Raw genomic sequence first — 26001 nt, 5'->3', positions numbered from 1 at the left:
TGACACAGTCTTGAAACTTTCCGATCGCACCTCGTAGTACGCTTCTGCGAAATTTTGGAATCTACCGACCAGTCCACACGGATCCAGCGCCCGAAAGAACGTCGTCAGCTTCCATCACCTTCTTTGTTTCTTAAATGTACGCAGCGTCAAGAAAGCGCCAAGTCAGTAATTTTGCGTGACCTGCTGGAAAGGCTTATTTTAATGCAGATTGTTCCTTGTATGGGGTTACTTAATCTCATTATCTTTCTCAGAAGAAACAACAAACTTTTTGTCATTCAATAAGTACGGATCATTAATGCCTTTGAGGACTAAGCATGAGGAAAAGTACAAGACGAAATGTCGTCATTATGAAGATTATAATGCATTAAGTAATGTTGTTGGCTTATAACGGTACTGTAAATGCCGTGTTACCGGCAAGTGAAAGACTGATAGTTTCTTTTATATCTGAATAATTTACCTACCGACACATTCCGTTTTATGTTCATACAGATGCTGACGAAGTCAGCATGACATTGAATAATGAAATGTTTATGATTCTGAAGAGAGCAGTTTTATGATACGTTAATAACAGAGTCTGGCATTAAGGAACTGAGAGAGAACTTAACCCAACTTATCACATTTAAACGAAAACAATCCTCCATGGAGGTAATCAATATCCCCCTCCCCCCAAAGACACATGGAGACAGCGAGGAATCGGACTTACAAACATATAGTTCTGAGAAGTTCACCTATCTATAGCATATGTATATTTCGAACCGAGATCCTTAATGTAAATTCCCAAGGCAAACTGGAAACAAATTTTTTCATGATGGTGTCTCCAAACAACGGCGAGTCTTTGGCAAAATTTGATGCACACGCCATTCCGAAATCGCAGGAGGGTCGGTGTAATGCACTACCAAAACGCCCGTAACTAAGAAACAAATGCTAATTCGATGCGCGCCAAACTTAGTTGTCGAGTTTTAGCTTTCCCGCTTTGTATTCGGGAGGTTCCTGCTTCAAATCATGTTCTGGAGAGCGGTTATACAGAATGAAGTATTTGGTGGATTCCCCCAACTCTTTAGACAGATGCATTAAATCAGGTCACAGCCACTTCCTTCCAAATCATTGTTCATTGCTCGTCATGGCATTCAACTTTATACAGTCTGAGCTACTGACAGCGTCGTTAAACAAGCTGCAAGCAGGCAGATATCTCTAGTAGCATCTGACGGACTCATACTCAAAACACCATTTGAGTAATTCCTAAAGAACTTGTCTAGTTAAAGTCTGTGAATTAGGTACGTAATGTGTAATTATTTATCAGTTTTCATCATCTAATTCCTGATATTTTGTAATGGAGGTACTGGCTTATGTTTGATTTGTTTCGTGATACGCGCAAGTATTGAAGCTGCTGCCCTATAATTTATGCAATGTAATGTCTACAACTTCTCATGTTCGCTTTTAAAGTGTTTGATAGTATCTGTAGGTGTTGAGAAGTGTGTGAAACGATAAAAGTAAATCTGTTCTAAAGTTATAAGCTATTCCAAAAGTAGTAACATGTATGAATGGAATCATTAAAATTAAAAACACAGGGGCGAGTGTAAAATTTTCAATTTAGATGAAATTTAATGAATTGTTAGTAACAGAAGCATGCCAACTCATCAAGCTTATGAGAGGTAAAACAGATTAAAATAATCGTCAAATATCCTTAGAACGCGCGCTTTTGAATAGCAAAGTAGGAATTACCTTAAAATGCGTACACATACAATAGTCCGTACCGTAATCTCGTTCTGTATTAGCCGTAATGGAATGGGACTGTATGGACCAGTAAAACTGGATACCCTTTCGTGTGTAGCCTTATTCATGAACCGCACTAAAAGGTCTGAAAAGGAGTGGAGTACGAATTTCGAATGTGAAATAAAATCTCCGCTTAATATTCATACGATGGAAAGTTTAAGACAATTTAGTAGCCGAATCTTGTCTTACATAGGCTATAATTTTATTTATTAGTATTATCTCATTCTTAAAAGAGTACCTCAAAGGTGACACACGCAAAGAATGTTAGGCTATTTTAACTACTTGCTTATTAAACAAACTACGAAACTCGTGTTTATTTTTAAATAATTTCAGTATGGGAGGGACTTGTGAATTCGATGAAGTGTAGCAGGAAACCAGCAAAGGTTGTTGGTGACTGACGAAGAGGTCGGCATCTCTTCACCGATACGTTGTTGGACTATGAACCAAATAATTAATACTGAAATCAGTTGCATTGCAACTGTTTTACTGTTTTGGATTTGATTTAACTGGCTTGTGATCCTATCCAGTGGCCCGTATCTATGTCAGCAGTTTTGGATTTGTGGATTATAGCTCCAGAGAATAAATTTACTTCATTCATTAGACAGTAAGTAAGTAAGTTAGATACTTAGTTAACTATTGCCTATACTTATGAAGAATATTTTTTTGTAAAATTTCTTTTACAGTATTCATACAGGTTTCAATTTTTTTTAAAAAAATCGACCATGTATTTGTGTTTGTTTGAAGTAACGCCGATCCGATAGCTCATTAACTATTGACGTAACACTCGGTGTTTGAGCTGTAAGTCACTAATGCTCATTACAGCTTTGTATTCATGCTCCCTTTATTCTGTAATTAGCTCACTTGACGCTCACATTTCAAGTAGCTCACAAAGCAGAACTCTGACTACGATATGTTTGGGGCGATGAATACCCTCGGTTGGACAGAAACACGAGGTGGCGGATATATAGGGTGGTCTGTGTGCAGCTGTAGTGATAGTGACCTCAAGGGAGCATTCAAAGTGGTTACTGGCGTGTAATGGAGACAATTGCTCCAATTAGAGTGATACAGCGGCACTGCGCGTTGTTGCTTAGTCAATAATTTATCTGCAGCTAGGTGGGAGGGCTCTGCAGCTGTGAACAAAGGGCTTACATTCGCCCTCGAACCTCTGTGCAGCGCAAGTCAAGATGCGGGTCTTCTACAGTAACTTACTGTCTTCGGACTGTAATGGCTTGTGCTTTGTGTTTACGGGATCATTTGCTAAGAAGACTGCAAGAAAATTAGAAGCTATTTTTCCTTGTTTTGTAAGTTTCGGGCAGCTTTCGAGACCCTTATTACTGAAATAACTTTATACATTTTATTACGTCGAAAGGAAACGAAATAATATTTGTTTGTGCTTAGCTTGAGGTGAATAAATTCAGATCTCAAAAATGTACGTGAAGAATTTGAAGGAAATTGAAATCTAACTAAAGCAAGAAAATAAGAAGACTTTAAAAACGAGGCACATCCACTGTTTCTAACGCTGTGTAACTCTCCGAACCATTATCGGCATTAATTATTCACGGCACGAACGAAAACCTGGAACAGCGCTGTGAGGTGTATCTCTTCTGTACCGACAAACAAGCTCGGAACCCAACCCAAACGAACGAAATCAAATCTAGTGTATCGCATTCTTGTCATCCTCCTCTTCTCACAAATTCTCACGAGCGTGAAGATGTCAGTAACACTTGCCCTTCCGGGGCAGCTTCAACTACGTAGCCATTTTTCGAGTGGGATTATATTCCGTCTTGTTTTCTTAAAATGACACAATATTACGTATTTAAACTGAAACATTTACTCATACCTCGTATTAGGGAGGTCCCGGCTTCAAATCTCGGCCCGAAGACAAGTTGTCCTACTTGAGGAATTTTGTGGTTTTTACTCAGTACCTTCCTACAAACGCCGGGATAATACCATAAACTAGTCCACTACTGTTTCTCTCCAATTCATTATTATATAACATTTTACGCTATATAGTTTGAACTACTGACAGCGTCAAGAAATAAATTATAATAAATCTTCAGCTCTGAAGATTGAGACAGTACGTTTTCCGAAACGCTGGAATCCACCGGCCAGTCTACACGGCTCCAGAACCCAAAATAACATCGCCAAAATCACAACCACCGAGAAATCTCACATAGTTGTTCCCTAAAGCTCTGTTATGACCTTAGTTGTTTATTACAGTCTCCAGTATGCAGCTTTACTTTGTCCTTAACACGATAAGACTGCCCTAATTTGATTTTCTGGTTAGGACTTAGGAAACTACTTACCCTAAAAGGGGTATCCGAATTCTCCTTGCACGCAAACCAGCCCTGTTGAAAGCTGTGGCGTTTGATGTCGCCTTGAACTCCTGTCATTTTTCTCTGGCGACGCTGTCATAGTTAATACTTGCGTCTACGTAACTCCATGAAATTTTTTTTTACTCCTAAAGACGTTTATCCTGTGTCAATTAAATATCATTGCATTTGGCTAGGGATTTGATTGAGCGTTAGATGTGTCTGCCGTCTGCGTCATCAGGGCGCTGCCGTTGGCTGCCGTGAGAACCTGAAATTCTATTTTTGGAAATGTATTAGTAAATTATTTATTATTAGTGTTCTGTCTGACGACAGGTCCATATGAACAGGATCCTTCCATCCTTTTCTCGGACTGGGACCTGTTCATATACGTTCTTGGCAGATGATCCAGAAGTGGTTTGCCATTGCCTTCTTCTGTGTGAGTGTGAATGGAGTAATTGTTGGGATGCCACGGAGGAAAACTCCGTGTTGCCTAGACCACGGCCTTGCCCAACACAAGTTATAAATTCGGGCACCGCCGGGAATCGAACCCGAGACCCCAGGATTACAAGGCCAGCGTTCTAACCGCTAGACCACCTCATCTTATTATTATTTAGTGTTCTGTCTGAGGACAGGTCCATATGAACAGGATCCTTCCATCCTTTTCTCGGACTGGGACCTGTTCATATACGTTCTTGGCAGATAAATACTCCAATTTCCTTGTGAAGCTGAAATGTCACTTGTTAGCTAATGGTTCTAGTAGCAATTAGTAACAGATACCATGTACGTGTTTCAATAAGTGCATAGAAAGACTTGATAGTAAGTGAATAGGCATATCTAAAGCATATTACAAGACCAGCGTTCTAACCGCTAGACCACCGTGATATTAAATTTTCTATAAAACAAGCAGGATATGGAGATGTGAGCTATGTTGAAATTGTTCATTTTGTGATTCTTTCTGTAAACTCGCTCCGAACATTTGTATTCCATAAATATTGAGAAATTTTAAACCAGCCAAGTGACTATAAATTTTTGACGAAAGGATTTATACAGCGTAGTCATAGGCCTATATTGTGTAACGTGTTTCTGTATCTCAAATATATTCAGATTTTATCTATTGCCAGATGTAAGTGCCCGGTGTAAGTAGGCGTGAAGACTTGAGAGATGTCTGACCGTATTACGACGTGTATTCACGTTGTTTGGCGTCTGGTCTTCGTGCTTTGCCTAAGTGACGTATCTCGCAAAGAGAAAGTGGAAGGACTATGTGTAATGCGGGTAGACAGTATGGCAGATAACGAGGCGCCCGGCAGGGAACATAACAGAGCCGTATAGACGCTGTTTCAAAGTTGTGTATTTAAGGACTCGGCATTGCCATGGTTACTCGACGATCCTAACGATTTTATTATCAGTCTGCTTTCGTGCAATAATATTTTTTTCTCTTAATTTACGTACGCCCTTTTAAAGTTTGCACAAGACTTTATTTAATTTCTGTGGTTCCTCTAGAGTCATCATAAACATTGAGAATTAGAAATTTAAATTTGTTCTATGGACAAGTAAGAAACAAAATGAACTTAATTTCTTTTGAGTACATTTTAAACAGATTTAAGGGTCCATAATTCGTATCTTGGTTTATTCAATCGGCCAATCCGTCTTATTTAAAAGTTTTAGCTTCGTTGGTCGTTCATGGAAACACACACACACAGAGAAATGTGTTTGCACCGGGATAACCTCTTGGATATGTAAGAAGTTCTAGGAAGGTCTGATGAGGCGATATTTGTTTGAACTATGAGCGTATACAGGCTGTCCAAAAAGATGTATACACATTATAATATGGTGGGAAGCTTGTCGGTCAGTTGCTGAACGCTATCAGCTGTGCCACAAAGCTGACGGTGGTCAGTTTTCACACCTACAATACGTTATATAATTCACTAAGTGCAAATGCAGACGTACGTAATGATTTAGTTTATTAAATTGTTTTTATTTTTTAATTAAATGTGTGTACGCATTTAATGGAACCACCGTGCATGGTCCAATGCTATTTACTCTAGGCTGGTAAGCCCACAGATTCAGAAAATGTTAACATTGTATGACATAAATACATTTTCACATCGTAGCATCTGCATGTTGAAAAAATCTATGCTTTTTGGGAAGCTCTGAATAAAACGAAATTCAACATCGGAGTTAGTGTGACAGGTATATTGCACTCAGCAAAATTTAATACAAATCAGTGGACCTCGATGTGGCTATTAATTTCCAAAATGCGTTTTTAAATAATCTGATAACTATGTGGGATTAGATAAATAACTTCGCCACTGATCGATTTATTGATCTGATACGACTAATGTAAGTAAGTAATTCTTCATAGAATTAAAATTTATCAACGAGATTAATAACTTTCATTAATCATACTAATTTATTCCAATATCCAGGTGACACATTGCCACAGAAAATTTTGTGTGGTTCAGGTTTGTCAGTTTTACTAATTGTGTAAAGTGTATCTGTTTATTCGTTGTGTTAGCAGCTGGTTTCCGGATAGTAGAAGTTTTATTTCGAACGAAAATGTACAGTTTTAGTTTCACTCTGTCTCATTTCAGATAACCTGTATTCTGAAATGTTTTCTGTACGAATATGTTTACATTTTCAATGTTGTGCAGATTGATTGTCTGTCAGTCTGAAACGTCAAAGGAATTCTACTCAGAGTACATATCCTCTTTATCATTGATTCTGATATTTTTCTTATATCCATGTATCTTTCTATGCTCTGCTATCTGCGCGTCTCTTATACATTTTTTCTTTCTTTCTTATGTAGCTAAAATAAGAAGCGACTAGCTACCTAACATCCTTGTCAAGCGGAAAATTAAAGCTAATGAAAGTAAACATCCTTTGTCGGAGAACTTTCGCGGTCTACGTTAGCAAATGCTGACAGCAGCCAGGCAACGCCTTGCTATTTTCCAAGTTACATTCTCCTTTGAACAGTCGCTTCCCCTACAAACATGGCCCCGCAGAGTTACCTAAAAATTACGCATATTAGTGCATTCGTCTTGTCATCCAGTATTCGACTCTAAACTTAAGTATCTGTGAAAGAAAATGTTATTTCAGGCAAAACACGAAAATATTACAAGCGTAACTTAATACAATAATTTTTTCTCAGATATCAAGGCTTCGCTCTAAAATTATGCAGAGGAGTGGTACTAAGAGTTGGGATTGAAGATCTCAGCGGACCAAGGTTCTTGTAGAGAAGCTAATAGTCGTAAGACTTGAGGTTCTCACAGCGGTGAATATGAAGATTTCTGTCTTCTGGGTTATTGCGCTGTGTAGTCTGGTCGATGTTAACCAACGTTTCAGAGGTCATACTGCCTCCGTCATCAGGGCGATGAATATGCCAATAGGGTGTGAGGAGTTGGATTTTATAGGCAGGGACGTGAAAGGTGTAGCCTGCCCCGAGCCAATGGGAGCAGGTATGGGAGTGGACCAATGGTAGCACGTGGGCGAGGGTGGGAGAGGGAGAGAAAGTAGAGAGAGAAAGGTGAGTGTAGTTGTATGGATAAAGGCCCTGAAAGGGGCCGAGTTACTGGTCTGGTTGGTTCTGGCGGCGCACTCTTGCTCGTTCTCGGAGTCCTCGGAGTGTGTGGATCAGAGGCTTCCAGGACCGGCTCAGGTGAAGTCCATCTTCCCTGTTAAAGTTATCAGGATGAAGTTCGATCTCGATGGCTTCCCTGATTAACCGGTCCATGTAGCCGGTTTTTGAGGAGAGGATAGAAGTGTCCTCTAGCTGTATCTTGTGCTCCAAGTTGAAGCGGTGTTCAGCAACCGCAGATTTCTCGGGCTGCCCGAGCCGGATGTGGCGTTCGTGCTCCTTGATCCTGGCCTCAACGGAACGGCCTGTCTGGCCGATGTAGACTTTTCCGCACTCGCAGGGAACTCTGTATACGCCAGGCGTCTTCAGTCCTAGGTCGTCCTTTACCGGCCGGAGAAAACTGGGAATTTTCTTTGGCGGAAGACCAACAGACTTGATGTCGTGCCTGGCCAGCAACCTGCTTATGCGGTTGAAGGTCGTCCCGACGTAGGGCAGGAAGGCAACCGAGGCTGGTTTTTCAGTAGGCGGTGGCAGCCTCGCAGGCGGATTGAGAGCTTTCTGAATCTGACGGTTGCTGTACCCGTTTTTCCTGAAGGTGGTGGTGAGTGCCTCCAGTTCACTCTGTAGGCTGTCGTGGTCGCAAAGGGCTTTAGCCCTGTGTACCAGGGTCGAGAGCACGGCCTGTTTGTTGGACGGGTGGTGATGGGAATTGGAGTTGAGGTAAAGGTCGGTATGGGTTGGTTTCCGGTACACCTTGTGGCCTAATGAGCCGTCAGGTTTCCGGTGAATGTCTATGTCGAGGAATGGGAGATGGCCGTCCTTTTCAGTCTCCATGGTGAACTGGATGCTCTCGTGAATGCTGTTGAGGTGGCTGAGGAACTCCGCGAGCTTGTCAGGGCCGTGGGGCCAGATGACAAACGTGTCGTCTACGTAACGGAACCAGCAGAGGGGCTTGAAGGTCGCCCCGTCCACCGCCATTTCTTCAAAGTTCTCCATGTAGAAATTGGCGATGACAGGTGATAGTGGGGAACCCATAGCCACCCCGTCGGTCTGTTCGTAGAACCGGCCGCCGAACTTGAAATATGAAGAGGTTAGTACCAGGTGGAACAGCCTCAAGACGTCGCCATCGAAGTGCCGTTCCAGGAGACGTAGGGCATCACCAACGGGTACCATGGTGAAGAGGGACACGACATCGAAACTAACCATGATGTCCCCAGGACCCACGCGGAGCGACTTGATAGTATTGATGAATTCGGTGGAGTTCTTCACGTGACGTGGAGAGTGCCCCACCAATCCACCGAGTAGTCCCGCGAGATATTGGGCGAGCCGGTAGGTTGGAGCGCCGATGGTGCTTACGATGGGCCTGAGGGGAGCTCCTTCCTTATGGATCTTGGGTAGCCCATACAGTCTAGGGGGCCTCGAACCCTGGGGCCGTAGCTTTTGGATGACCTCCTCTGGAAATGAACACTTCTTGAGAAGGAGGTTGGTCTTCCTTTCAACGGCTTCCGTAGGGTCCTTAGACAGTAGCCTGTACGTAGGGGCTTCCAGAAGGGCTCGGATCTTCCCGTTGTAGTCGTCAGTGCTGAGGACAACCGTCGCGCTACCCTTGTCTGCCGGGAGGACCGTGAGGTCCGCGTTATTCCGCAGTGCTCGGAGAGCTCTCCTTTCAGCTCCGGACAGATTGTCTTTCGGCTTCTTGGAGGCTCTCAGGATCCGCACGGTTTCTTGCCGGACCTCCTCGGCTGCTTCCACAGGTAGGGAGCGAACAGCTCTCTCAACACCGCTCAGGAAATCCTCGATGGGCAGCACTGTAGGTGCTACCGCATAGTTCAAGCCCTTGCCCAGGGCAGCGTAGGCAGCATCCTCCAGTGGCCTTCCGCTCAGGTTAACCACAGTTTTCTTCGTGTCGGTCCGCGGGCCTGCATGCTGAGCTCCATGCAGTCGCTGGAACTTCTGGCACTGCCTGGCTTTGTCGTCAGCCGCAGTCCGTGAAGCCCTCTCGAACGTGATGCGGTCGATGAGGTCCCAGTCCGCGGTGGACAGCTCCGCAGCGAGGCGGAGGTGCATGCCCAACAGGTCCCGGGAGATCGCATCTAACTCGCGCCTCGTGTGGTGCACGCGCTCCCGTAATAGGCAGAAGCTCGTCCTTCGATAGATCCTCTTGGCGGCCTCGGAATGGATGTTGTGGTGGAACTGAAGGAAATGCGGGACCGTCCCTTGGTCCCTGCATCGGAGTAGGAAGGAAAGGGAGCAGAGACGTTTGGCTTTCTTGATCCGAAGAGCCTCGAATCTCCGGATGAAGCGATGAGTATCCTCCCCATAGAGGTTTACTATGTAAGACTTGAGGTTCTCACAGCGGTGAATATGAAGATTTCTGTCTTCTGGGTTATTGCGCTGTGTAGTCTGGTCGATGTTAACCAACGTTCAGAGGTCATACTGCCTCCGTCATCAGGGCGATGAATATGCCAATAGGGTGTGAGGAGTTGGATTTTATAGGCAGGGACGTGAAAGGTGTAGCCTGCCCCGAGCCAATGGGAGCAGGTATGGGAGTGGACCAATGGTAGCACGTGGGCGAGGGTGGGAGAGGGAGAGAAAGTAGAGAGAGAAAGGTGAGTGTAGTTGTATGGATAAAGGCCCTGAAAGGGGCCGAGTTACTGGTCTGGTTGGTTCTGGCGGCGCACTCTTGCTCGTTCTCGGAGTCCTCGGAGTGTGTGGATCAGAGGCTTCCAGGACCGGCTCAGGTGAAGTCCATCTTCCCTGTTAAAGTTATCAGGATGAAGTTCGATCTCGATGGCTTCCCTGATTAACCGGTCCATGTAGCCGGTTTTTGAGGAGAGGATAGAAGTGTCCTCTAGCTGTATCTTGTGCTCCAAGTTGAAGCGGTGTTCAGCAACCGCAGATTTCTCGGGCTGCCCGAGCCGGATGTGGCGTTCGTGCTCCTTGATCCTGGCCTCAACGGAACGGCCTGTCTGGCCGATGTAGACTTTTCCGCACTCGCAGGGAACTCTGTATACGCCAGGCGTCTTCAGTCCTAGGTCGTCCTTTACCGGCCGGAGAAAACTGGGAATTTTCTTTGGCGGAAGACCAACAGACTTGATGTCGTGCCTGGCCAGCAACCTGCTTATGCGGTTGAAGGTCGTCCCGACGTAGGGCAGGAAGGCAACCGAGGCTGGTTTTTCAGTAGGCGGTGGCAGCCTCGCAGGCGGATTGAGAGCTTTCTGAATCTGACGGTTGCTGTACCCGTTTTTCCTGAAGGTGGTGGTGAGTGCCTCCAGTTCACTCTGTAGGCTGTCGTGGTCGCAAAGGGCTTTAGCCCTGTGTACCAGGGTCGAGAGCACGGCCTGTTTGTTGGACGGGTGGTGATGGGAATTGGAGTTGAGGTAAAGGTCGGTATGGGTTGGTTTCCGGTACACCTTGTGGCCTAATGAGCCGTCAGGTTTCCGGTGAATGTCTATGTCGAGGAATGGGAGATGGCCGTCCTACGTACAGGCTACTGTCTAAGGACCCTACGGAAGCCGTTGAAAGGAAGACCAACCTCCTTCTCAAGAAGTGTTCATTTCCAGAGGAGGTCATCCAAAAGCTACGGCCCCAGGGTTCGAGGCCCCCTAGACTGTATGGGCTACCCAAGATCCATAAGGAAGGAGCTCCCCTCAGGCCCATCGTAAGCACCATCGGCGCTCCAACCTACCGGCTCGCCCAATATCTCGCGGGACTACTCGGTGGATTGGTGGGGCACTCTCCACGTCACGTGAAGAACTCCACCGAATTCATCAATACTATCAAGTCGCTCCGCGTGGGTCCTGGGGACATCATGGTTAGTTTCGATGTCGTGTCCCTCTTCACCATGGTACCCGTTGGTGATGCCCTACGTCTCCTGGAACGGCACTTCGATGGCGACGTCTTGAGGCTGTTCCACCTGGTACTAACCTCTTCATATTTCAAGTTCGGCGGCCGGTTCTACGAACAGACCGACGGGGTGGCTATGGGTTCCCCACTATCACCTGTCATCGCCAATTTCTACATGGAGAACTTTGAAGAAATGGCGGTGGACGGGGCGACCTTCAAGCCCCTCTGCTGGTTCCGTTACGTAGACGACACGTTTGTCATCTGGCCCCACGGCCCTGACAAGCTCGCGGAGTTCCTCAGCCACCTCAACAGCATTCACGAGAGCATCCAGTTCACCATGGAGACTGAAAAGGACGGCCATCTCCCATTCCTCGACATAGACATTCACCGGAAACCTGACGGCTCATTAGGCCACAAGGTGTACCGGAAACCAACCCATACCGACCTTTACCTCAACTCCAATTCCCATCACCACCCGTCCAACAAACAGGCCGTGCTCTCGACCCTGGTACACAGGGCTAAAGCCCTTTGCGACCACGACAGCCTACAGAGTGAACTGGAGGCACTCACCACCACCTTCAGGAAAAACGGGTACAGCAACCGTCAGATTCAGAAAGCTCTCAATCCGCCTGCGAGGCTGCCACCGCCTACTGAAAAACCAGCCTCGGTTGCCTTCCTGCCCTACGTCGGGACGACCTTCAACCGCATAAGCAGGTTGCTGGCCAGGCACGACATCAAGTCTGTTGGTCTTCCGCCAAAGAAAATTCCCAGTTTTCTCCGGCCGGTAAAGGACGACCTAGGACTGAAGACGCCTGGCGTATACAGAGTTCCCTGCGAGTGCGGAAAAGTCTACATCGGCCAGACAGGCCGTTCCGTTGAGGCCAGGATCAAGGAGCACGAACGCCACATCCGGCTCGGGCAGCCCGAGAAATCTGCGGTTGCTGAACACCGCTTCAACTTGGAGCACAAGATACAGCTAGAGGACACTTCTATCCTCTCCTCAAAAACCGGCTACATGGACCGGTTAATCAGGGAAGCCATCGAGATCGAACTTCATCCTGATAACTTTAACAGGGAAGATGGACTTCACCTGAGCCGGTCCTGGAAGCCTCTGATCCACACACTCCGAGGACTCCGAGAACGAGCAAGAGTGCGCCGCCAGAACCAACCAGACCAGTAACTCGGCCCCTTTCAGGGCCTTTATCCATACAACTACACTCACCTTTCTCTCTCTACTTTCTCTCCCTCTCCCACCCTCGCCCACGTGCTACCATTGGTCCACTCCCATACCTGCTCCCATTGGCTCGGGGCAGGCTACACCTTTCACGTCCCTGCCTATAAAATCCAACTCCTCACACCCTATTGGCATATTCATCGCCCTGATGACGGAGGCAGTATGACCTCTGAAACGTTGGTTAACATCGACCAGACTACACAGCGCAATAACCCAGAAGACAGAAATCTTCAAGCTAATAGTCGCTCATGTGGCAATGATTTTATGGATGCAACATTTTCATTGCAGTGTATACAAGTTCCCGACACTCGTACATACCCAGTTAAATCCTATTTCTATCTACCTGTTCTATTTTGTCCAATATTCATTCTAATATCATACTCTCTCGTGCTCCTCTGTCTTCTAAGACCTATTTTCAAATGAAACCTCGTAAAATTTACTCTAATAAAAGCATTAAACTGTAGTTGAAACATTATAATTTTGTTTTAGCCCATTAAAGCCTGTTGGTACATACATGTCCCACATGCTTCGTAGACTATAGGTCTGAAACTTTTTTTGTTTTGTTTTGTATAATTCTCAGTGGAAACAGTGATTATATCCTGAAACAAATTTAACATACTGATTTTTTAGCTTCTGAAGTGTTATATTTTCTTTCTAATCGAAATGCTTGAAGTTGTAAAACAGCCTATGTGGAACTGTTTGGAACTTAGGATTCCACCTAGAACTTTCAAGCTGTAACGTTGTGTTCACTGTTCATGTGTCGAAGGTGAACAAAAGAGGGCATTACGGCAGAGTAAAATTATGTTGATTTCGGAAGTTTAAATTGAATGTAGGAAGGTAAATACCTTTCCGATATATGTACTTATATGATTGCATCGCGTTTCGTATTATGTACTTTCTGAACCACAAATCAATTAGCATTTTAAATGTACGAAATTTTAAGCGTGATGTTCGACGAACTAATTCAGGAAAAACATACAAAATTTTTTATTATTTTTGGACATTTTCTTTAGTCGGATCAATAAACCTTCAGATTAAAGTTATCCACACACTCGAAAATATCTGTACTAAATTATTTTGCCGACTGGGAACTAAGTATATTGAACAGTTCAGTGACTGTTAACTTTTGGAAAAAATATTCTGTTCCACTGTGCTAGTCTGTCTGTTTGTCTGTCGCGTTTCTTTACTGTAAATGCTGCTGCTATCGAACTATACGTTTTCAATCAACGAACAGTCACCACATGGCAATCACAACAGCACACACACACACAGTGATTATATACCTTGTTTGTTTAGGAGCTGATTGGAGTGGGAACAGATATTACAGGATGCGAGGTTGGCCTCTAAATCTACCAGCGCACGGTACTGCAATGTAAAGATGCAGGAAACCTGGACTCATTGCTCCTCTGAACTCTGAAGTCGAGTAAATTTGCTTTAATCCTGGTCTTATAGGTCGCGACGCATTGTGGACATGTAGATCTCGACGTTTCCGAGATACATTCAATCTATATTCAGGGCTGGAGACAGTGTGTTTGTGCGAAACGTTGGTAACTACTTGCAAGTTAGCTCGGCGTTACAACCCAGAAGACCAGCTTCGAATTCGTGACCGCCGTCAGAACCTCATAACTTCCAATAAACACATTTTGTGCGCCAGAAATAATTTTGGTGTTTTAAGGAATTAACTGCGTGCCCGGTTTATTAAATTGATTTATCCGTCGATGAAACCTCCAGAGTATGAAGTCCAAAATATATAATTCAAATTTCGACCATGCATTCCAACTTTTGAATATTACCAGACCAGCAATGATCTAATTCAATTATCAGCTGGTCGCAAGCCCGATTAGACCCCTGCGTTGCCCCGTGTTACGCACCGCGATCCTTATAGCCAGATGCAGCGGACGAAGGACGAAGGACGAAGCGAAGGTCCTTGTATTTGGCCTCCATCAGCATGACTCAACAGTTGGGCGTGGAACGTCACATTCGACCAGCGTTTTAGAAAGGGTTATTCCTTCAGAAGTGTGGGGAACCCCCCGGAAATAATATTAATTGAAATTGTGATCTCAGCGTATCAACTTACACTTGCCATCGATATCATGCTGGTTCTCGAAACCCAAACAGACACAAGAGTGTCCAGGGCGTTTACCCTTCTGTTCCTTAAAAATACTTATCCGATTAGCATAACAGTAGATTTATAATACAGACGTCGATTATATTTAGCTCTGAGTGAAACACTTGGACACAGCTTGTATATACCTGTCGCAAGATATCTCCGAGCTTTCTTAAGCGATACAAATACACGCATTATTGACCGGCTAACCCTTGGACGTTAGGGAGGGAGGGAGGGGAAGCCATAGCCCGGAAGGCTCTTGTTCCTTCCCCCTTGTCTTTTAAACGTTCCCTTCCCATTTTACTGTGACGTACCTCAGGCTTGCAGATCGTGTACGGACAACATGATAAAAATCCGTAACATGTACAGAAATAGATTTGTGAAAGGCAGGTATGGGGAATATATTTTGGAGGCCAATAGAGGATGTGAAAAGTTGAAGAGAATTTCAGTGAAGAAATGGTATTTCAATTCTTAATATTAAAGTTGTAATGCTAATCTAAAAGAACGTTTCTTTAATGCACGAACTCAAATAAGATTGGAGTTCACCCTGTCCGTAAAAATTGTGAACGACTAATTATGGAACGTAGTAGACAGCTTGTAAATTGAGCCAGTTAGTTTTACTTGGTGTTTATACGATTACTTATAGCAGAGAAGGGTCTTTATTTTAAATTGTATACGGTTTTGTGAGTCATTGCGGATTAAAACTCTTCTGAAAGTAACCCCACGTGGTTTAGGGCATACATTTATATTACTAATATAAGACTTTTAAGCCGTTAATGACAACTTTGAATCAATTTCATGCTGTGTAATGCCATTTGAGTGACTACTAGTGAATTCACAGCACAATTTCGTTACACGCCTTCTGGTGTGTGGTTTCACTGACATCTGACATCTGATATCCTTTATCAATTAGTAAATTGGATGCACATTGATACTGTGATCTAGCAGTACAGTAAAGACGTCACTGAAGCAATCAAAAGCGTGAATTCTGTTGAAACAGTACGACTCTGCGTATTGCTGTGTGACGTTTACTAGCGTCACCAGGAATTTAATTCGATTGGTAGTACACATATGTGGGAGGGGCATTTCGAACATCCGTTAACCACAAAACTGCAATTAATGAACGCCACTTCGCCTAATGACACCCTGGGCCTACCTGTTCTGCGTCGGTGTGTATGTGGTTATGGAACAGTATGGCTTGCCATAACCTAACACTTCTGTGACATTCTGTCCTGGAGTTTCGACAACGTTATGTAGGACAGTGCTATGATCGCAGAAACATTGATCGGACATAAAATTCATGAACAGTTTGTATGGAAATTCTTAATCTTGGTAGAATCCCTTATGCCTTTACAAAAGTATTGAGATATTGTTCCAGACACACTAGAAGGCCATCACAGCAGTGGGTAATCAGTTGTACTGGGCGCAAAGTATCTGCGTGTTTGTTACGACCTGGTTGAACTATGGCCTCCATGTTTTTCTTTTTCGAAATTCGCATTCTGTCTTCAGCCATATTGATACATGACTAGAAGAGACCTGCAGTCGGTCTCTGCATGAATATGTAGTTCGCCGGCTACTTCCAAGTTTATGCAACCGAAATACTGGTCTCGCATAAACAATAAGGTAAATGTATATTGTTTAACGTTGTACTCTATCATTCTGACGCCGGTGGTGATTGCAAATAACAAATACTTCTGTCGCAAAGGACTCGTAGTGAATGCTGTGAATTCGTGGAAGGTAAAGGAATATAATTTAACAGCTTTTTATGAAGAGAAACCGAGGAGGTGTATTCGTTAAATGTGAGTGTGTGTTCTAAATAATCTTCTTCGGCTGAAGAAACTTAAGTGACGTAGACATACTTACAGTTTGGAGTAAGTCATCTACAACCACTTGGCCTCATCTAATGTTGTCTTAAATGGAATATTTCCTGCTACGGTTAGCATACTTAAACGTGATATAAACACAGAGTTTAATTTAACTTGTATGAGAACGCCGGGACACAGTGAACTTTAATGTAGTGGTAAACGGCTAGAATCCTTCTATCCTAAATACCGCTGAACTGTAAAAATCTACAGCATCAAATGGAATGAATATTCTTGTTTCTTTAAGTTTTGTCGTTGCCAGTTACAGCTAACAGACAATGACAATAAAAGAACAATCATTACAACTGAATTACTTGTCGATCATTTGTCGTGTCTTGTTGTGTTTCATTATCGATACTTATTTCTCGTTATTTTTGTTATTTTGGACTCTTTACATCCCTGGAAGGGCCTCTTAAAATAGCAATTTACGTCCGACTGTTTACAGAAATTCAAGGTCCTAACGATCCAGTTTTATTATGCCATGTGCACATTTGAACTTTTTCGTCATTTATATTTTAAATTGTAAAACCAATCGTTGGAGGTACCTTTATATGGTTTTTAAAATTAAAGGTAAATGGCTGTTACAAGACAACATATAGGATGAGTGAGTAAAGTAATTAAAAATGTAATGTGTAAACTGTACTTGACAGTGGATGCATAGGTTAATTAACGGAGTAAATTGTAGAATGAATATGTCAAGGTACAAAGGAGATACAAAAAATCTGTTAATTTAAAACATTTTACCATAAATCCTAGAACTACGAAAATATGATCGATGTTTCTGTTGCAGGCTACGACAAGAGAAAAATGGTGGTGCATGGTGCCCAAAGGCACAGATTAGTAGCGAGGTGAGAGAGTTTCTGGAAGTGGATCTGATGCGACCTCACCTCATCATGTGCACGGAGACACAGGGCCGGTTTGGTAACGGGCAGGGACAGGAATACGCGGAGCAGTTCCTCGTCGAGTACTGGAGGGACACCCTCCAGCAGTGGACAGTCTACAAGGACTCGCGTGGTCACAAGGTACGCGATATGTTTGCTTTAATATTTATTCAAGCTGTTGAAATAAAATCATCGGTACCTCATGCATGAAACACATCACATAAAAAACAATTTAAAAAATAATTAGTGTAGAAATGTACATATACGCATAATATCTACGAAACTGAGCTCCGTCACAGTGAGACGGGAAGGGAAGATGAAAAGTGTAGGGGGAACATGACGCCATATGCGCAATCGCTTTCCCCCTCCCTGCTCCTCTACTGGCTTACCGTCAAAATGTGTATTTATAACGCTCAATGAAGCTCGGAGATATTTTGCGTCATGTATAATAAGGTTTCTTGTAACTCATCATTATCCTAAGCAGAATTTGTGTATAAAAATTTGTAGTATTCACCCATGAATATAATATTTTATCTTAATGTATGCATTTGAAGCGTTTAAATAATGCCAGTTAAATTCTAATTTCGTTACGCATTTATCTATGCAGTTCTTAACCTCATGAAACTTCATTTTTTTCTCAGTAGCTATTTATTATTTCCTGTACTAAAGTAAGATAAGATAAAACATTACTACTTCTGTTTCAAAGACACCATGAATTAGTGTTTTATGCTCATCAAACACGTTCTGTTTTTTTCGGGAATATTTTAAAGATAACCCTTCATATTTCTCTTTGGCGCTCAGTTATTATTAATTAAACATGAATGGACTTTCTTTCTGAGTAGTGTTCTCATTCCACTTATATCTAGACGTATTTATAGTTTAAAGTCAATAACATACCAGTTTACAAATAAGAGATATTTTAACATTTACATAAGCCTATTAGCATATTAGAAAGGTCAGGTGTAATACAATGTATAATTAATGAACATGTAGAAATCTTGTCTACAAGTACCTCCTACTTAGTTTATGCTTCTCCCCTACAGTGGTATTAAAATTAACGTCCATATTTTTCTCCCGTCCCAAACATTTATCTGACTGCAACATGAAATATGAAGTTGCATTTGGACATTGAATCATGAAACTATTGGTTCAACGAATTCAGAGATATGAAAAATTAAACATGTTTTTGCAAATGTTTGTGGGTGGCTTGTTTGGTGAGGTGTCTTTCTCATTCCCTAAGGACAGATTATGTCGTCTGATTACTTTTGTTAGGTGGGACATGTAGCGCACATGGGACAGATTAGAAACACGCTTAAAATTTCAATCGTGAATCCTAAAAAGCCACTTAAAAGACCAACGTAGATGGGAGTATGGATAATATTAAAACGAATCTTATATCAGTAGGATGTGTGGACTGGAATCATTTTGCCCAAAATAGAGACTACTGGTGGATTGTTATGAACATAGTAATGAATGTTAAATTTCTATAAAACGCAGGGAATTTATTGACTGTCTGAGTGACTATAATTTTCTTCAAACATATTCTGCATTTTTGAGTTAAAGTATTTTTGTCTGGTATCCTTATGGCGGTGGATATTTTGGTATTGCTGTTTTCGATTTTAAAGCCACGTGACCTTGTGGGTAGATACCAACCAGGGCTGACGCAGTGAAAATGAAGGCAGAAGGTTCCTCCGAACCTCTGATATTTATCTGCAAGTCCACACGGGTTTACACCTGAGACCAAATTCGACAGTAATTTTGTTGCAGATAATAGTCGCGACCATGCTTCTAAATAGACCACGACTCTTCCTTTCACATCCCTTCTGGACATCCTCATATCTTATTCTATGATGCATAATTTCTACAATTCATGCATTGAATATAAGTAAAGTAAGGAACTGTCATTAAGAGGGTTCTGTGTGTGTTAATGTTTTATGTCATAATTTTCCCTAATATTATTACACTATTCGACTGTCAATTAGTTTCTGCGGAAAACGTTTTGCCCCATAGACTGAACGTTTTCTCCTCTATATGACGCAGTACATACGAGAATCCCATTGCAGAACCTCTTTCGTTTCTATAGCTTCATACAAGGATTGTTTTGTGCTGTGTCTGAAATTGAAATGCAATATACCGAATATACAGACAGCGGAGAGCAAACAGTATTCTTCCCAGAAAGATCACTTTAATCCAGAAGAACTGATGAAAGCGAGACAGTGAGTGTGAATTGAGTTTTCTTCGACTGAAAACCGTTGCAGGACAATAAAGTGAATTTTTATTTACTTCAAATCGCTCTGAATTTAAAGCATTAACAAATATGCGTTATTGTTTTATGTCGTATAGTATTTGGCTTTATAATGTGGGGGCTATCGAATCTATTCCGTAAATTTTAGCAGCACGACATACAGGTAGTTTCTCTACTAAAATACGCAATATTTTTTTAGTTCAATCTGGATTCCTGTAATACGGGTTGTAATTAACGCGAAGGATTTGTCTGATAATGTAAAATCATCGTAATGTAAACGAGGACTCTGGATTTCTGTTTTGTATAATTTATTTATCAAGAAAGCCTCATCACAATGAAAAATGTTCCTTAAATACGTGAACTTTTTTTTTGATTTCACATCTATAACCGCGGTGACTGAAGTAATTACTAGAGCTTCTGTGGACGACTGACGCTAAAAGCTCTGGCCCTCTTAATCCACTTTCGTTTTGAAGAAAACAAACAACAGTAAAACGTCGGAACGTTTGTGCCAGTTACAGGGTCCAACAACTCAAAAGACAGCCATGCACATACTCGGCGACGTGAATACAGGAAATCTCAAAATATTTTAAAACCCTTCGCATTTATAATAGGAATTATTCCTGGTCATGTTTTAAACAAAGACTGCTATATATATATGACAAGTAAAGCAAATGCATTTTTCTGTAAGTGGATGCTTCTTATAAAACAGTACAGTGTCATCGTATCTGCAGCACAGAATTTTTGTCCTCCAGCTACAAGAATACCAAGACTGCTTCTCGCGAAATACAATACACACAAACAGGAGGACGAAGAATATAAAGTTGCACTCCGCATTTGAATAATCGATCTTTTTATACGTCTCTCTTCTCTTAGCGTCTTTCTTGCTACTGCACTCACAGGGTAGTCTATGGGAGTTTTGTGTTGGTAGTCTGGAGACCTAGAGGGAAGTTCTTGGAAGGCAGAGAGAACAGAACACTCAGGGGTCCCTCGAGCGCTTTTCCTCGCTTCTTTCTCCGGTTCAGAGTCTTAAGTCTGGTTGGTTGGTTGGTTGGTTAGTTGGTGTGTTCCTCTGCCCTCTTGGCTGCCTTTCGAGCCTTTTCCGATATACGCCCACAGCACACCGTCCCTTCCCGAGCCCAAGTATTCGGGAAACTTTTACATTTTACTCTCCTGAAAATATTTACCACAATTACTTAGGAAAACATGGAATATCAGAGCTTTCCAGTGAGAGAAATTGTATGTCTTAACGATATCTAAACAATATTTTTATTTAAATTGAATCTTTAGATTCACGGTTTAGAGCGTATATTGAAATGTACCACGTTTTTTTCAGATATTTAACCGTGTTCTGTTTTCTTCTAAAAATCTCAATACATTTCCAGGGAAATCACCTATTAATATGTGGACTAACTTGTTAGTCCAACAGAACGCCAAAATTCACCAACTAAGTTAGTCATTCATAGTTTACAGTAAACCCTTGTCCATCGCGGGAGAACCGCCCATCGAATGTGGCCCTTTCAGTGAATCCGCATTGTACGAGCTTAATATTGTATGAGATTAATGGGGATACGGGAACGCAGTCGTAGGAAGTCGGAATAAATAAAACGAACAATCCTAGTTGTACTCTAATGATACTTATTCATGGACAAACTGTGTAATAAAGAAAGTGTCGTTGGGAAATTAAGTATTCAAGTAAAATATCATCGGGAATTTAGACTTTAAAATAAGGTATGAACTGAATGTTAGGCACTGAGATAAAATATAAAAATATATAATAATATGGTCAGTCATAGAACTCGATCTTGTCGGACCGTCTTTATCTGTCTGAGTTGGAATTTATAAAATTTGTCTTCTTTGTCCTGTTAGTAATTAAACCACAATTTGAAGTAATGTAATTTGTTTTTATACGAACATGGCGTAAATAAACTTGTTTTCACTAAGTATCTAACTCAATAGAACATATTTCTAGAGAAAGAAATAGTAGCTCTTTTATGGAATTTTAAAGCTCATTACCTCACTCATAATATCACGTATTTGACCTTAAACTGAGCTGTATGTATGTATTAATTCCTCACCCTCTTAAGCATATTCAAATTTACACATCGTGATGGGGGCACGTGTCCTACGGCGAGAACAGATACGCCCAAGCAAGTGTCTCCACGACGTCATCCATCGGGGTGCAGGAAAACTAACCCGGACTGTAACTGGGAGGAGTAGCTTAATCAATCAACCTCACTTTCGTTTCGAGAGGTCGCGTACGCCTTGTAAATGCCATCGGTAACCGCTGCTTGAAGAGAAAGTGCATTAACCATTTAGAGTTTTGTTATGTTGCGCTGTCTTGACATTAAGAAACCACCAAGCGGCTAGGCATCGCAGCTTGTAAACTAACACTGCATTTTCAACATAATAGCACAAAAAATCATGACATTTCCGGTTTTCACAGAAGCGAGTATGAAGATCGCTGTCCTCTTTGTTGTCGGCACCGAGGCAGCAAGCACCTCTGAAACGTCGGTAAACTTCTACCATATTACTCGGTGCAATAACTTAGAACACAGTTACGATTTAAATAGATGTCCTGTATAATATTTTGAATGATCTGTATTATCCAAGGAACTTGTTTGGTTAATTAGCCTGCATGTATGAAGTGTCTCGTAGAATTCGTATTTTAAGAATTGTAAATTTGTCTTTATTAAAGCATGTAGAGAATATTGTGAACAGATATTTTGGAGAGTATTCCACCGCCCCTTCAACTTCATATAGCATTTGAAGATTGTGTACCGTGTGATGATGTCACGTGAAACATTCTGTTTCCATCTCGTCAAGCGAGAGATCTCATTTATTCATTCTTCAAAAGAAAACATAAGAGACGTTAGAATAAAATGAATCATGTAACTAGGCGCAAGATATTTCTGTCACACAGACTCGTTTTATTTCACTATAGCAGGTATCATCATTATTTCAGATAAGACGTAGGATCCTGTCTAATCATTTTTTCCTTCCGAAGAGAAACATGAATCTCTTGCTGCCAGTTTGTCACAATGCACATAATTCATGTTTTGTACTCAGACAGAACAGTATACGGTATTATTTCCTAGACTGTAACTCCAAGGATTGAATTTTGTCTTTTCTGAGTTCTTTCTAGAAGAATGTACTATTAAGACCCCCGATACACTACTATATTACTTATTATTTAACAACTTAATTATTTATTGCTTCCGAAAGTTGTTTCATATGTTATACTCGCCACAAAACGTTATTAGGATAATACGACTCAGCACAACGAGATGGGCAGTACATGTAGCACACGTGGTAAATGGCCACTTAGAAGACTTCATCGTAGATGTGAATTTTCATGCAAACAGAATAAAGAATCTTTGGGTTCCATAAGTGGCTGTAAATGTTTCAGTTGGCTGAACAGCTATTACATTCTCAAACAGATCTTTGATGTATGGAGTTAACTAATAATTGTTTAATAAAACTGTATAATTTTATGCCAAAGCGTTTTACTTCGTACTATGCACTGTTGAATGGATATATACTTCAAGTTCCAGAATAGAATTCGTCATGTTGTACCCTAGCCTGGATACGTGCATAGAAAGAGCTTTGGACTCCCATGGAGAAGACACCAGAACCAGCATAGACCTAACGATTCTCTCTTGAAGGATATATTGAAGCTGGCGTGATAATATTAAATTGGATCTTAAGGAACGCGGATTGAATCCATTTTAGCGCAGGCGGCATTCCGGTCGATGGACTTTTCATGGAATAATATCGAACTTTTTAGTTGTGATTTAAAAGATTTAATTCTTCTTAAGACACATCGTATTGAGTTGCAATAATTATTGCCACATTTCTATGAACTTATGGAGAAATTCAAGGTAATCGCCCAGTTGATGGCTGCTGCAGGAAAATCTGAAACGTCTGTAAAATTATACCAGAATACACGACGTAACATCTCGGGTAACAGTCTTCTTCAGGGACAATTACAACAAAATTTCAATTATGTTAGACACACAGATTTAAAAATCCTAAACTACAGTTCTTGTTAAGTGCTGTCGTTGGGAAATTAGACGATTTGATACAAGGAATCTGTAGTCAGACATCGGAGCTAAGAACCAAAAGCACTATCATCTCTAATAGATTAACATGGAACGCCACTGCAGGTCCAGGAAGTAAGGTGTTTTACGTATCAGTTCACAGTAGCTTGATCTTACGTCGAGTGTACCGACCTGAAAGTCACTGTGATGTTGCGTCTTTCAGTATCGATATTTCCTATCATTCATGATCCCGACATACATGAACTGCCGTGACAAAGAATTTTGCCTCTGATACGAATTTTATTTGAATTGCTGTCAGATTGGTTGATGGGTTATTGAGGATTACAGATAAAGAAATAAAATGCTTCACATGGACCTGATATTGCTAACGAAACATCCTACTTCATTCGTTTCAAAGAGATCTATACTTACCTACAGTAGGACTGACGATTTTTAAAGCGAATTTGAGGTTACATACCGGAGCAGAATTTATCTGTCTCCCCATGGAGATGACCTGGAAACTAGCAGGTGCTTGTTCTCATGTCATCCAGAGGAGCTTCCTGTCACTCCGAGTGCCATATTTATCTTCGTCTTTTTCTGTTTGTCGTTATTTGTCTCTCGGAAAATATACTATAAACCTGTCTCAGCTCTAATGAATAACAAGCCTTTTCATTTATCAAACTCTGTTTTCATATTATTTGCCTTGTTTTTTGATATCGTATGGTACATGTTGAAGATGAATCTACTTGGCATTTATCGCTTATTGTTGGTGAAAGAAATATAAATCTAACTGTTCCGTTATTGTTGTCACACTTAAATATTTAGAACATTTCTGGACAGCGATACATTTAAGTAACATGGTGTTCAAAAACTCCTATATTCTGTAGTGGTGAGTGTATGGACAACATGATCGATATCTCGATCTCCCTGATGATAGAGGAAGCGAGAACCTCTGAAAGACTAAACGCCGATATAACCCGATATAACGTCCTTATCGCCGTGAGAACCTCAAATTTGACCTTTGTCCTGATGTGGTGATTCGCCTGTTCCTTGCCACATCTCGTCCTTTAATGTTATGAGGTTGCTGTCTCAAGCAACAGCGGAGCGAAGCAAGCAAAATACCGTTTAGAATAAGAAGTCGCAGGAGTCTGCTCGTGACAGTCAGTGTCCGGAAGACGCAGATAAACTCGGCGGTAGTAGTATAACTTCTGGAATAAAAAATGAAACCAGCCATTAAGGCTGAAGAACAAGAGAAAACAAGAACATTCTCAGTGGGAGATGTAATTTAAGTGGCACGGTCTGTAAGAATAATTTCATTCAGAAGAAGAATTGCGGGTCTGATGATGACAGCGACAGTGTGTTGGCTTTAAAATGCGAACTGTAGGTCTATAACTGAAACGAAGCTTGTAATGTTAATGAGAGGAATGGACGCGACACAACATAATGAGTTGAAAACAAAACTATTTACGAGTCAGCATTTAATTTTGACTTGTTTCCCGAAAATGTTGAATAAACCAGCATCATTTCGTTAAAATACAGGAGTAGGCTTGTATGTTGAAGATTTCTGTCTTCTGGGTTGTTGCGCTGTGTAGTCTGGTCGATGTTAACTAACGTTTCAGAGGTCATACTGCCTCTATCATCAGGGCGATTGAGTATGAAGATTTCTGTCTTCTGGGTTGTTGCGCTGTGTAGTCTGGTCGATGTTAACTAACGTTTCAGAGGTCATACTGCCTCCGTCATCAGGGCGATTGAGTATGAAGATTTCTGTCTTCTGGGTTGTTGCGCTGTGTAGTCTGGTCGACGTTTACCAACGTTTCGGAGGTCATACTGCCTCCGTCATCAGGGCGATGAGTATGAAGATTTCTGTCTTCTGGGTTGTTGCGCTGTGTAGTCTGGTCGACGTTTACCAACGTTTCGGAGGTCATACTGCCTCCGTCATCAGGGCGATGAGTATGAAGATTTCTGTCTTCTGGGTTGTTGCGCTGTGTAGTCTGGTCGATGTTAACCAACGTTTCGGAGGTCATACTGCCTCCGTCATCAGGGCGATTGAGTATGAAGATTTCTGTCTTCTGGGTTGTTGCGCTGTGTAGTCTGGTCGATGTTAACTAACGTTTCAGAGGTCATACTGCC

The 26001-nt window shown here is 41.9% G+C and overlaps 1 protein-coding gene across 7 annotated transcripts in view; it reads left to right on the top strand.

Annotated features, from left to right (window-relative positions):
• Positions 1 to 26001, top strand: part of LOC110829531 (discoidin domain-containing receptor 2) — a 349423-nt gene that overhangs the window by 237016 nt on the left and 86406 nt on the right. For all 7 annotated transcript variants that reach the window (XM_087351864.1, XM_087351862.1, XM_087351863.1 and 4 more), the window contains one exon: positions 17499 to 17730. In XM_087351864.1, coding sequence (XP_087207990.1) covers positions 17499 to 17730 — 232 coding nt within the window. The remainder of the gene's footprint in view (positions 1 to 17498; positions 17731 to 26001) is intronic.

The sequence above is a fragment of the Zootermopsis nevadensis genome, unplaced genomic scaffold, assembly GCF_977971745.1.
Source record: "Zootermopsis nevadensis isolate Lab colony 2312 unplaced genomic scaffold, Znev_1.0 Znev_ptg000020l, whole genome shotgun sequence".
Taxonomy (NCBI): domain Eukaryota; kingdom Metazoa; phylum Arthropoda; class Insecta; order Blattodea; family Termopsidae; genus Zootermopsis; species Zootermopsis nevadensis.
Note: the sequence above shows the minus strand (reverse complement) of the source record. Positions and strands in the feature narration are given on the sequence as shown.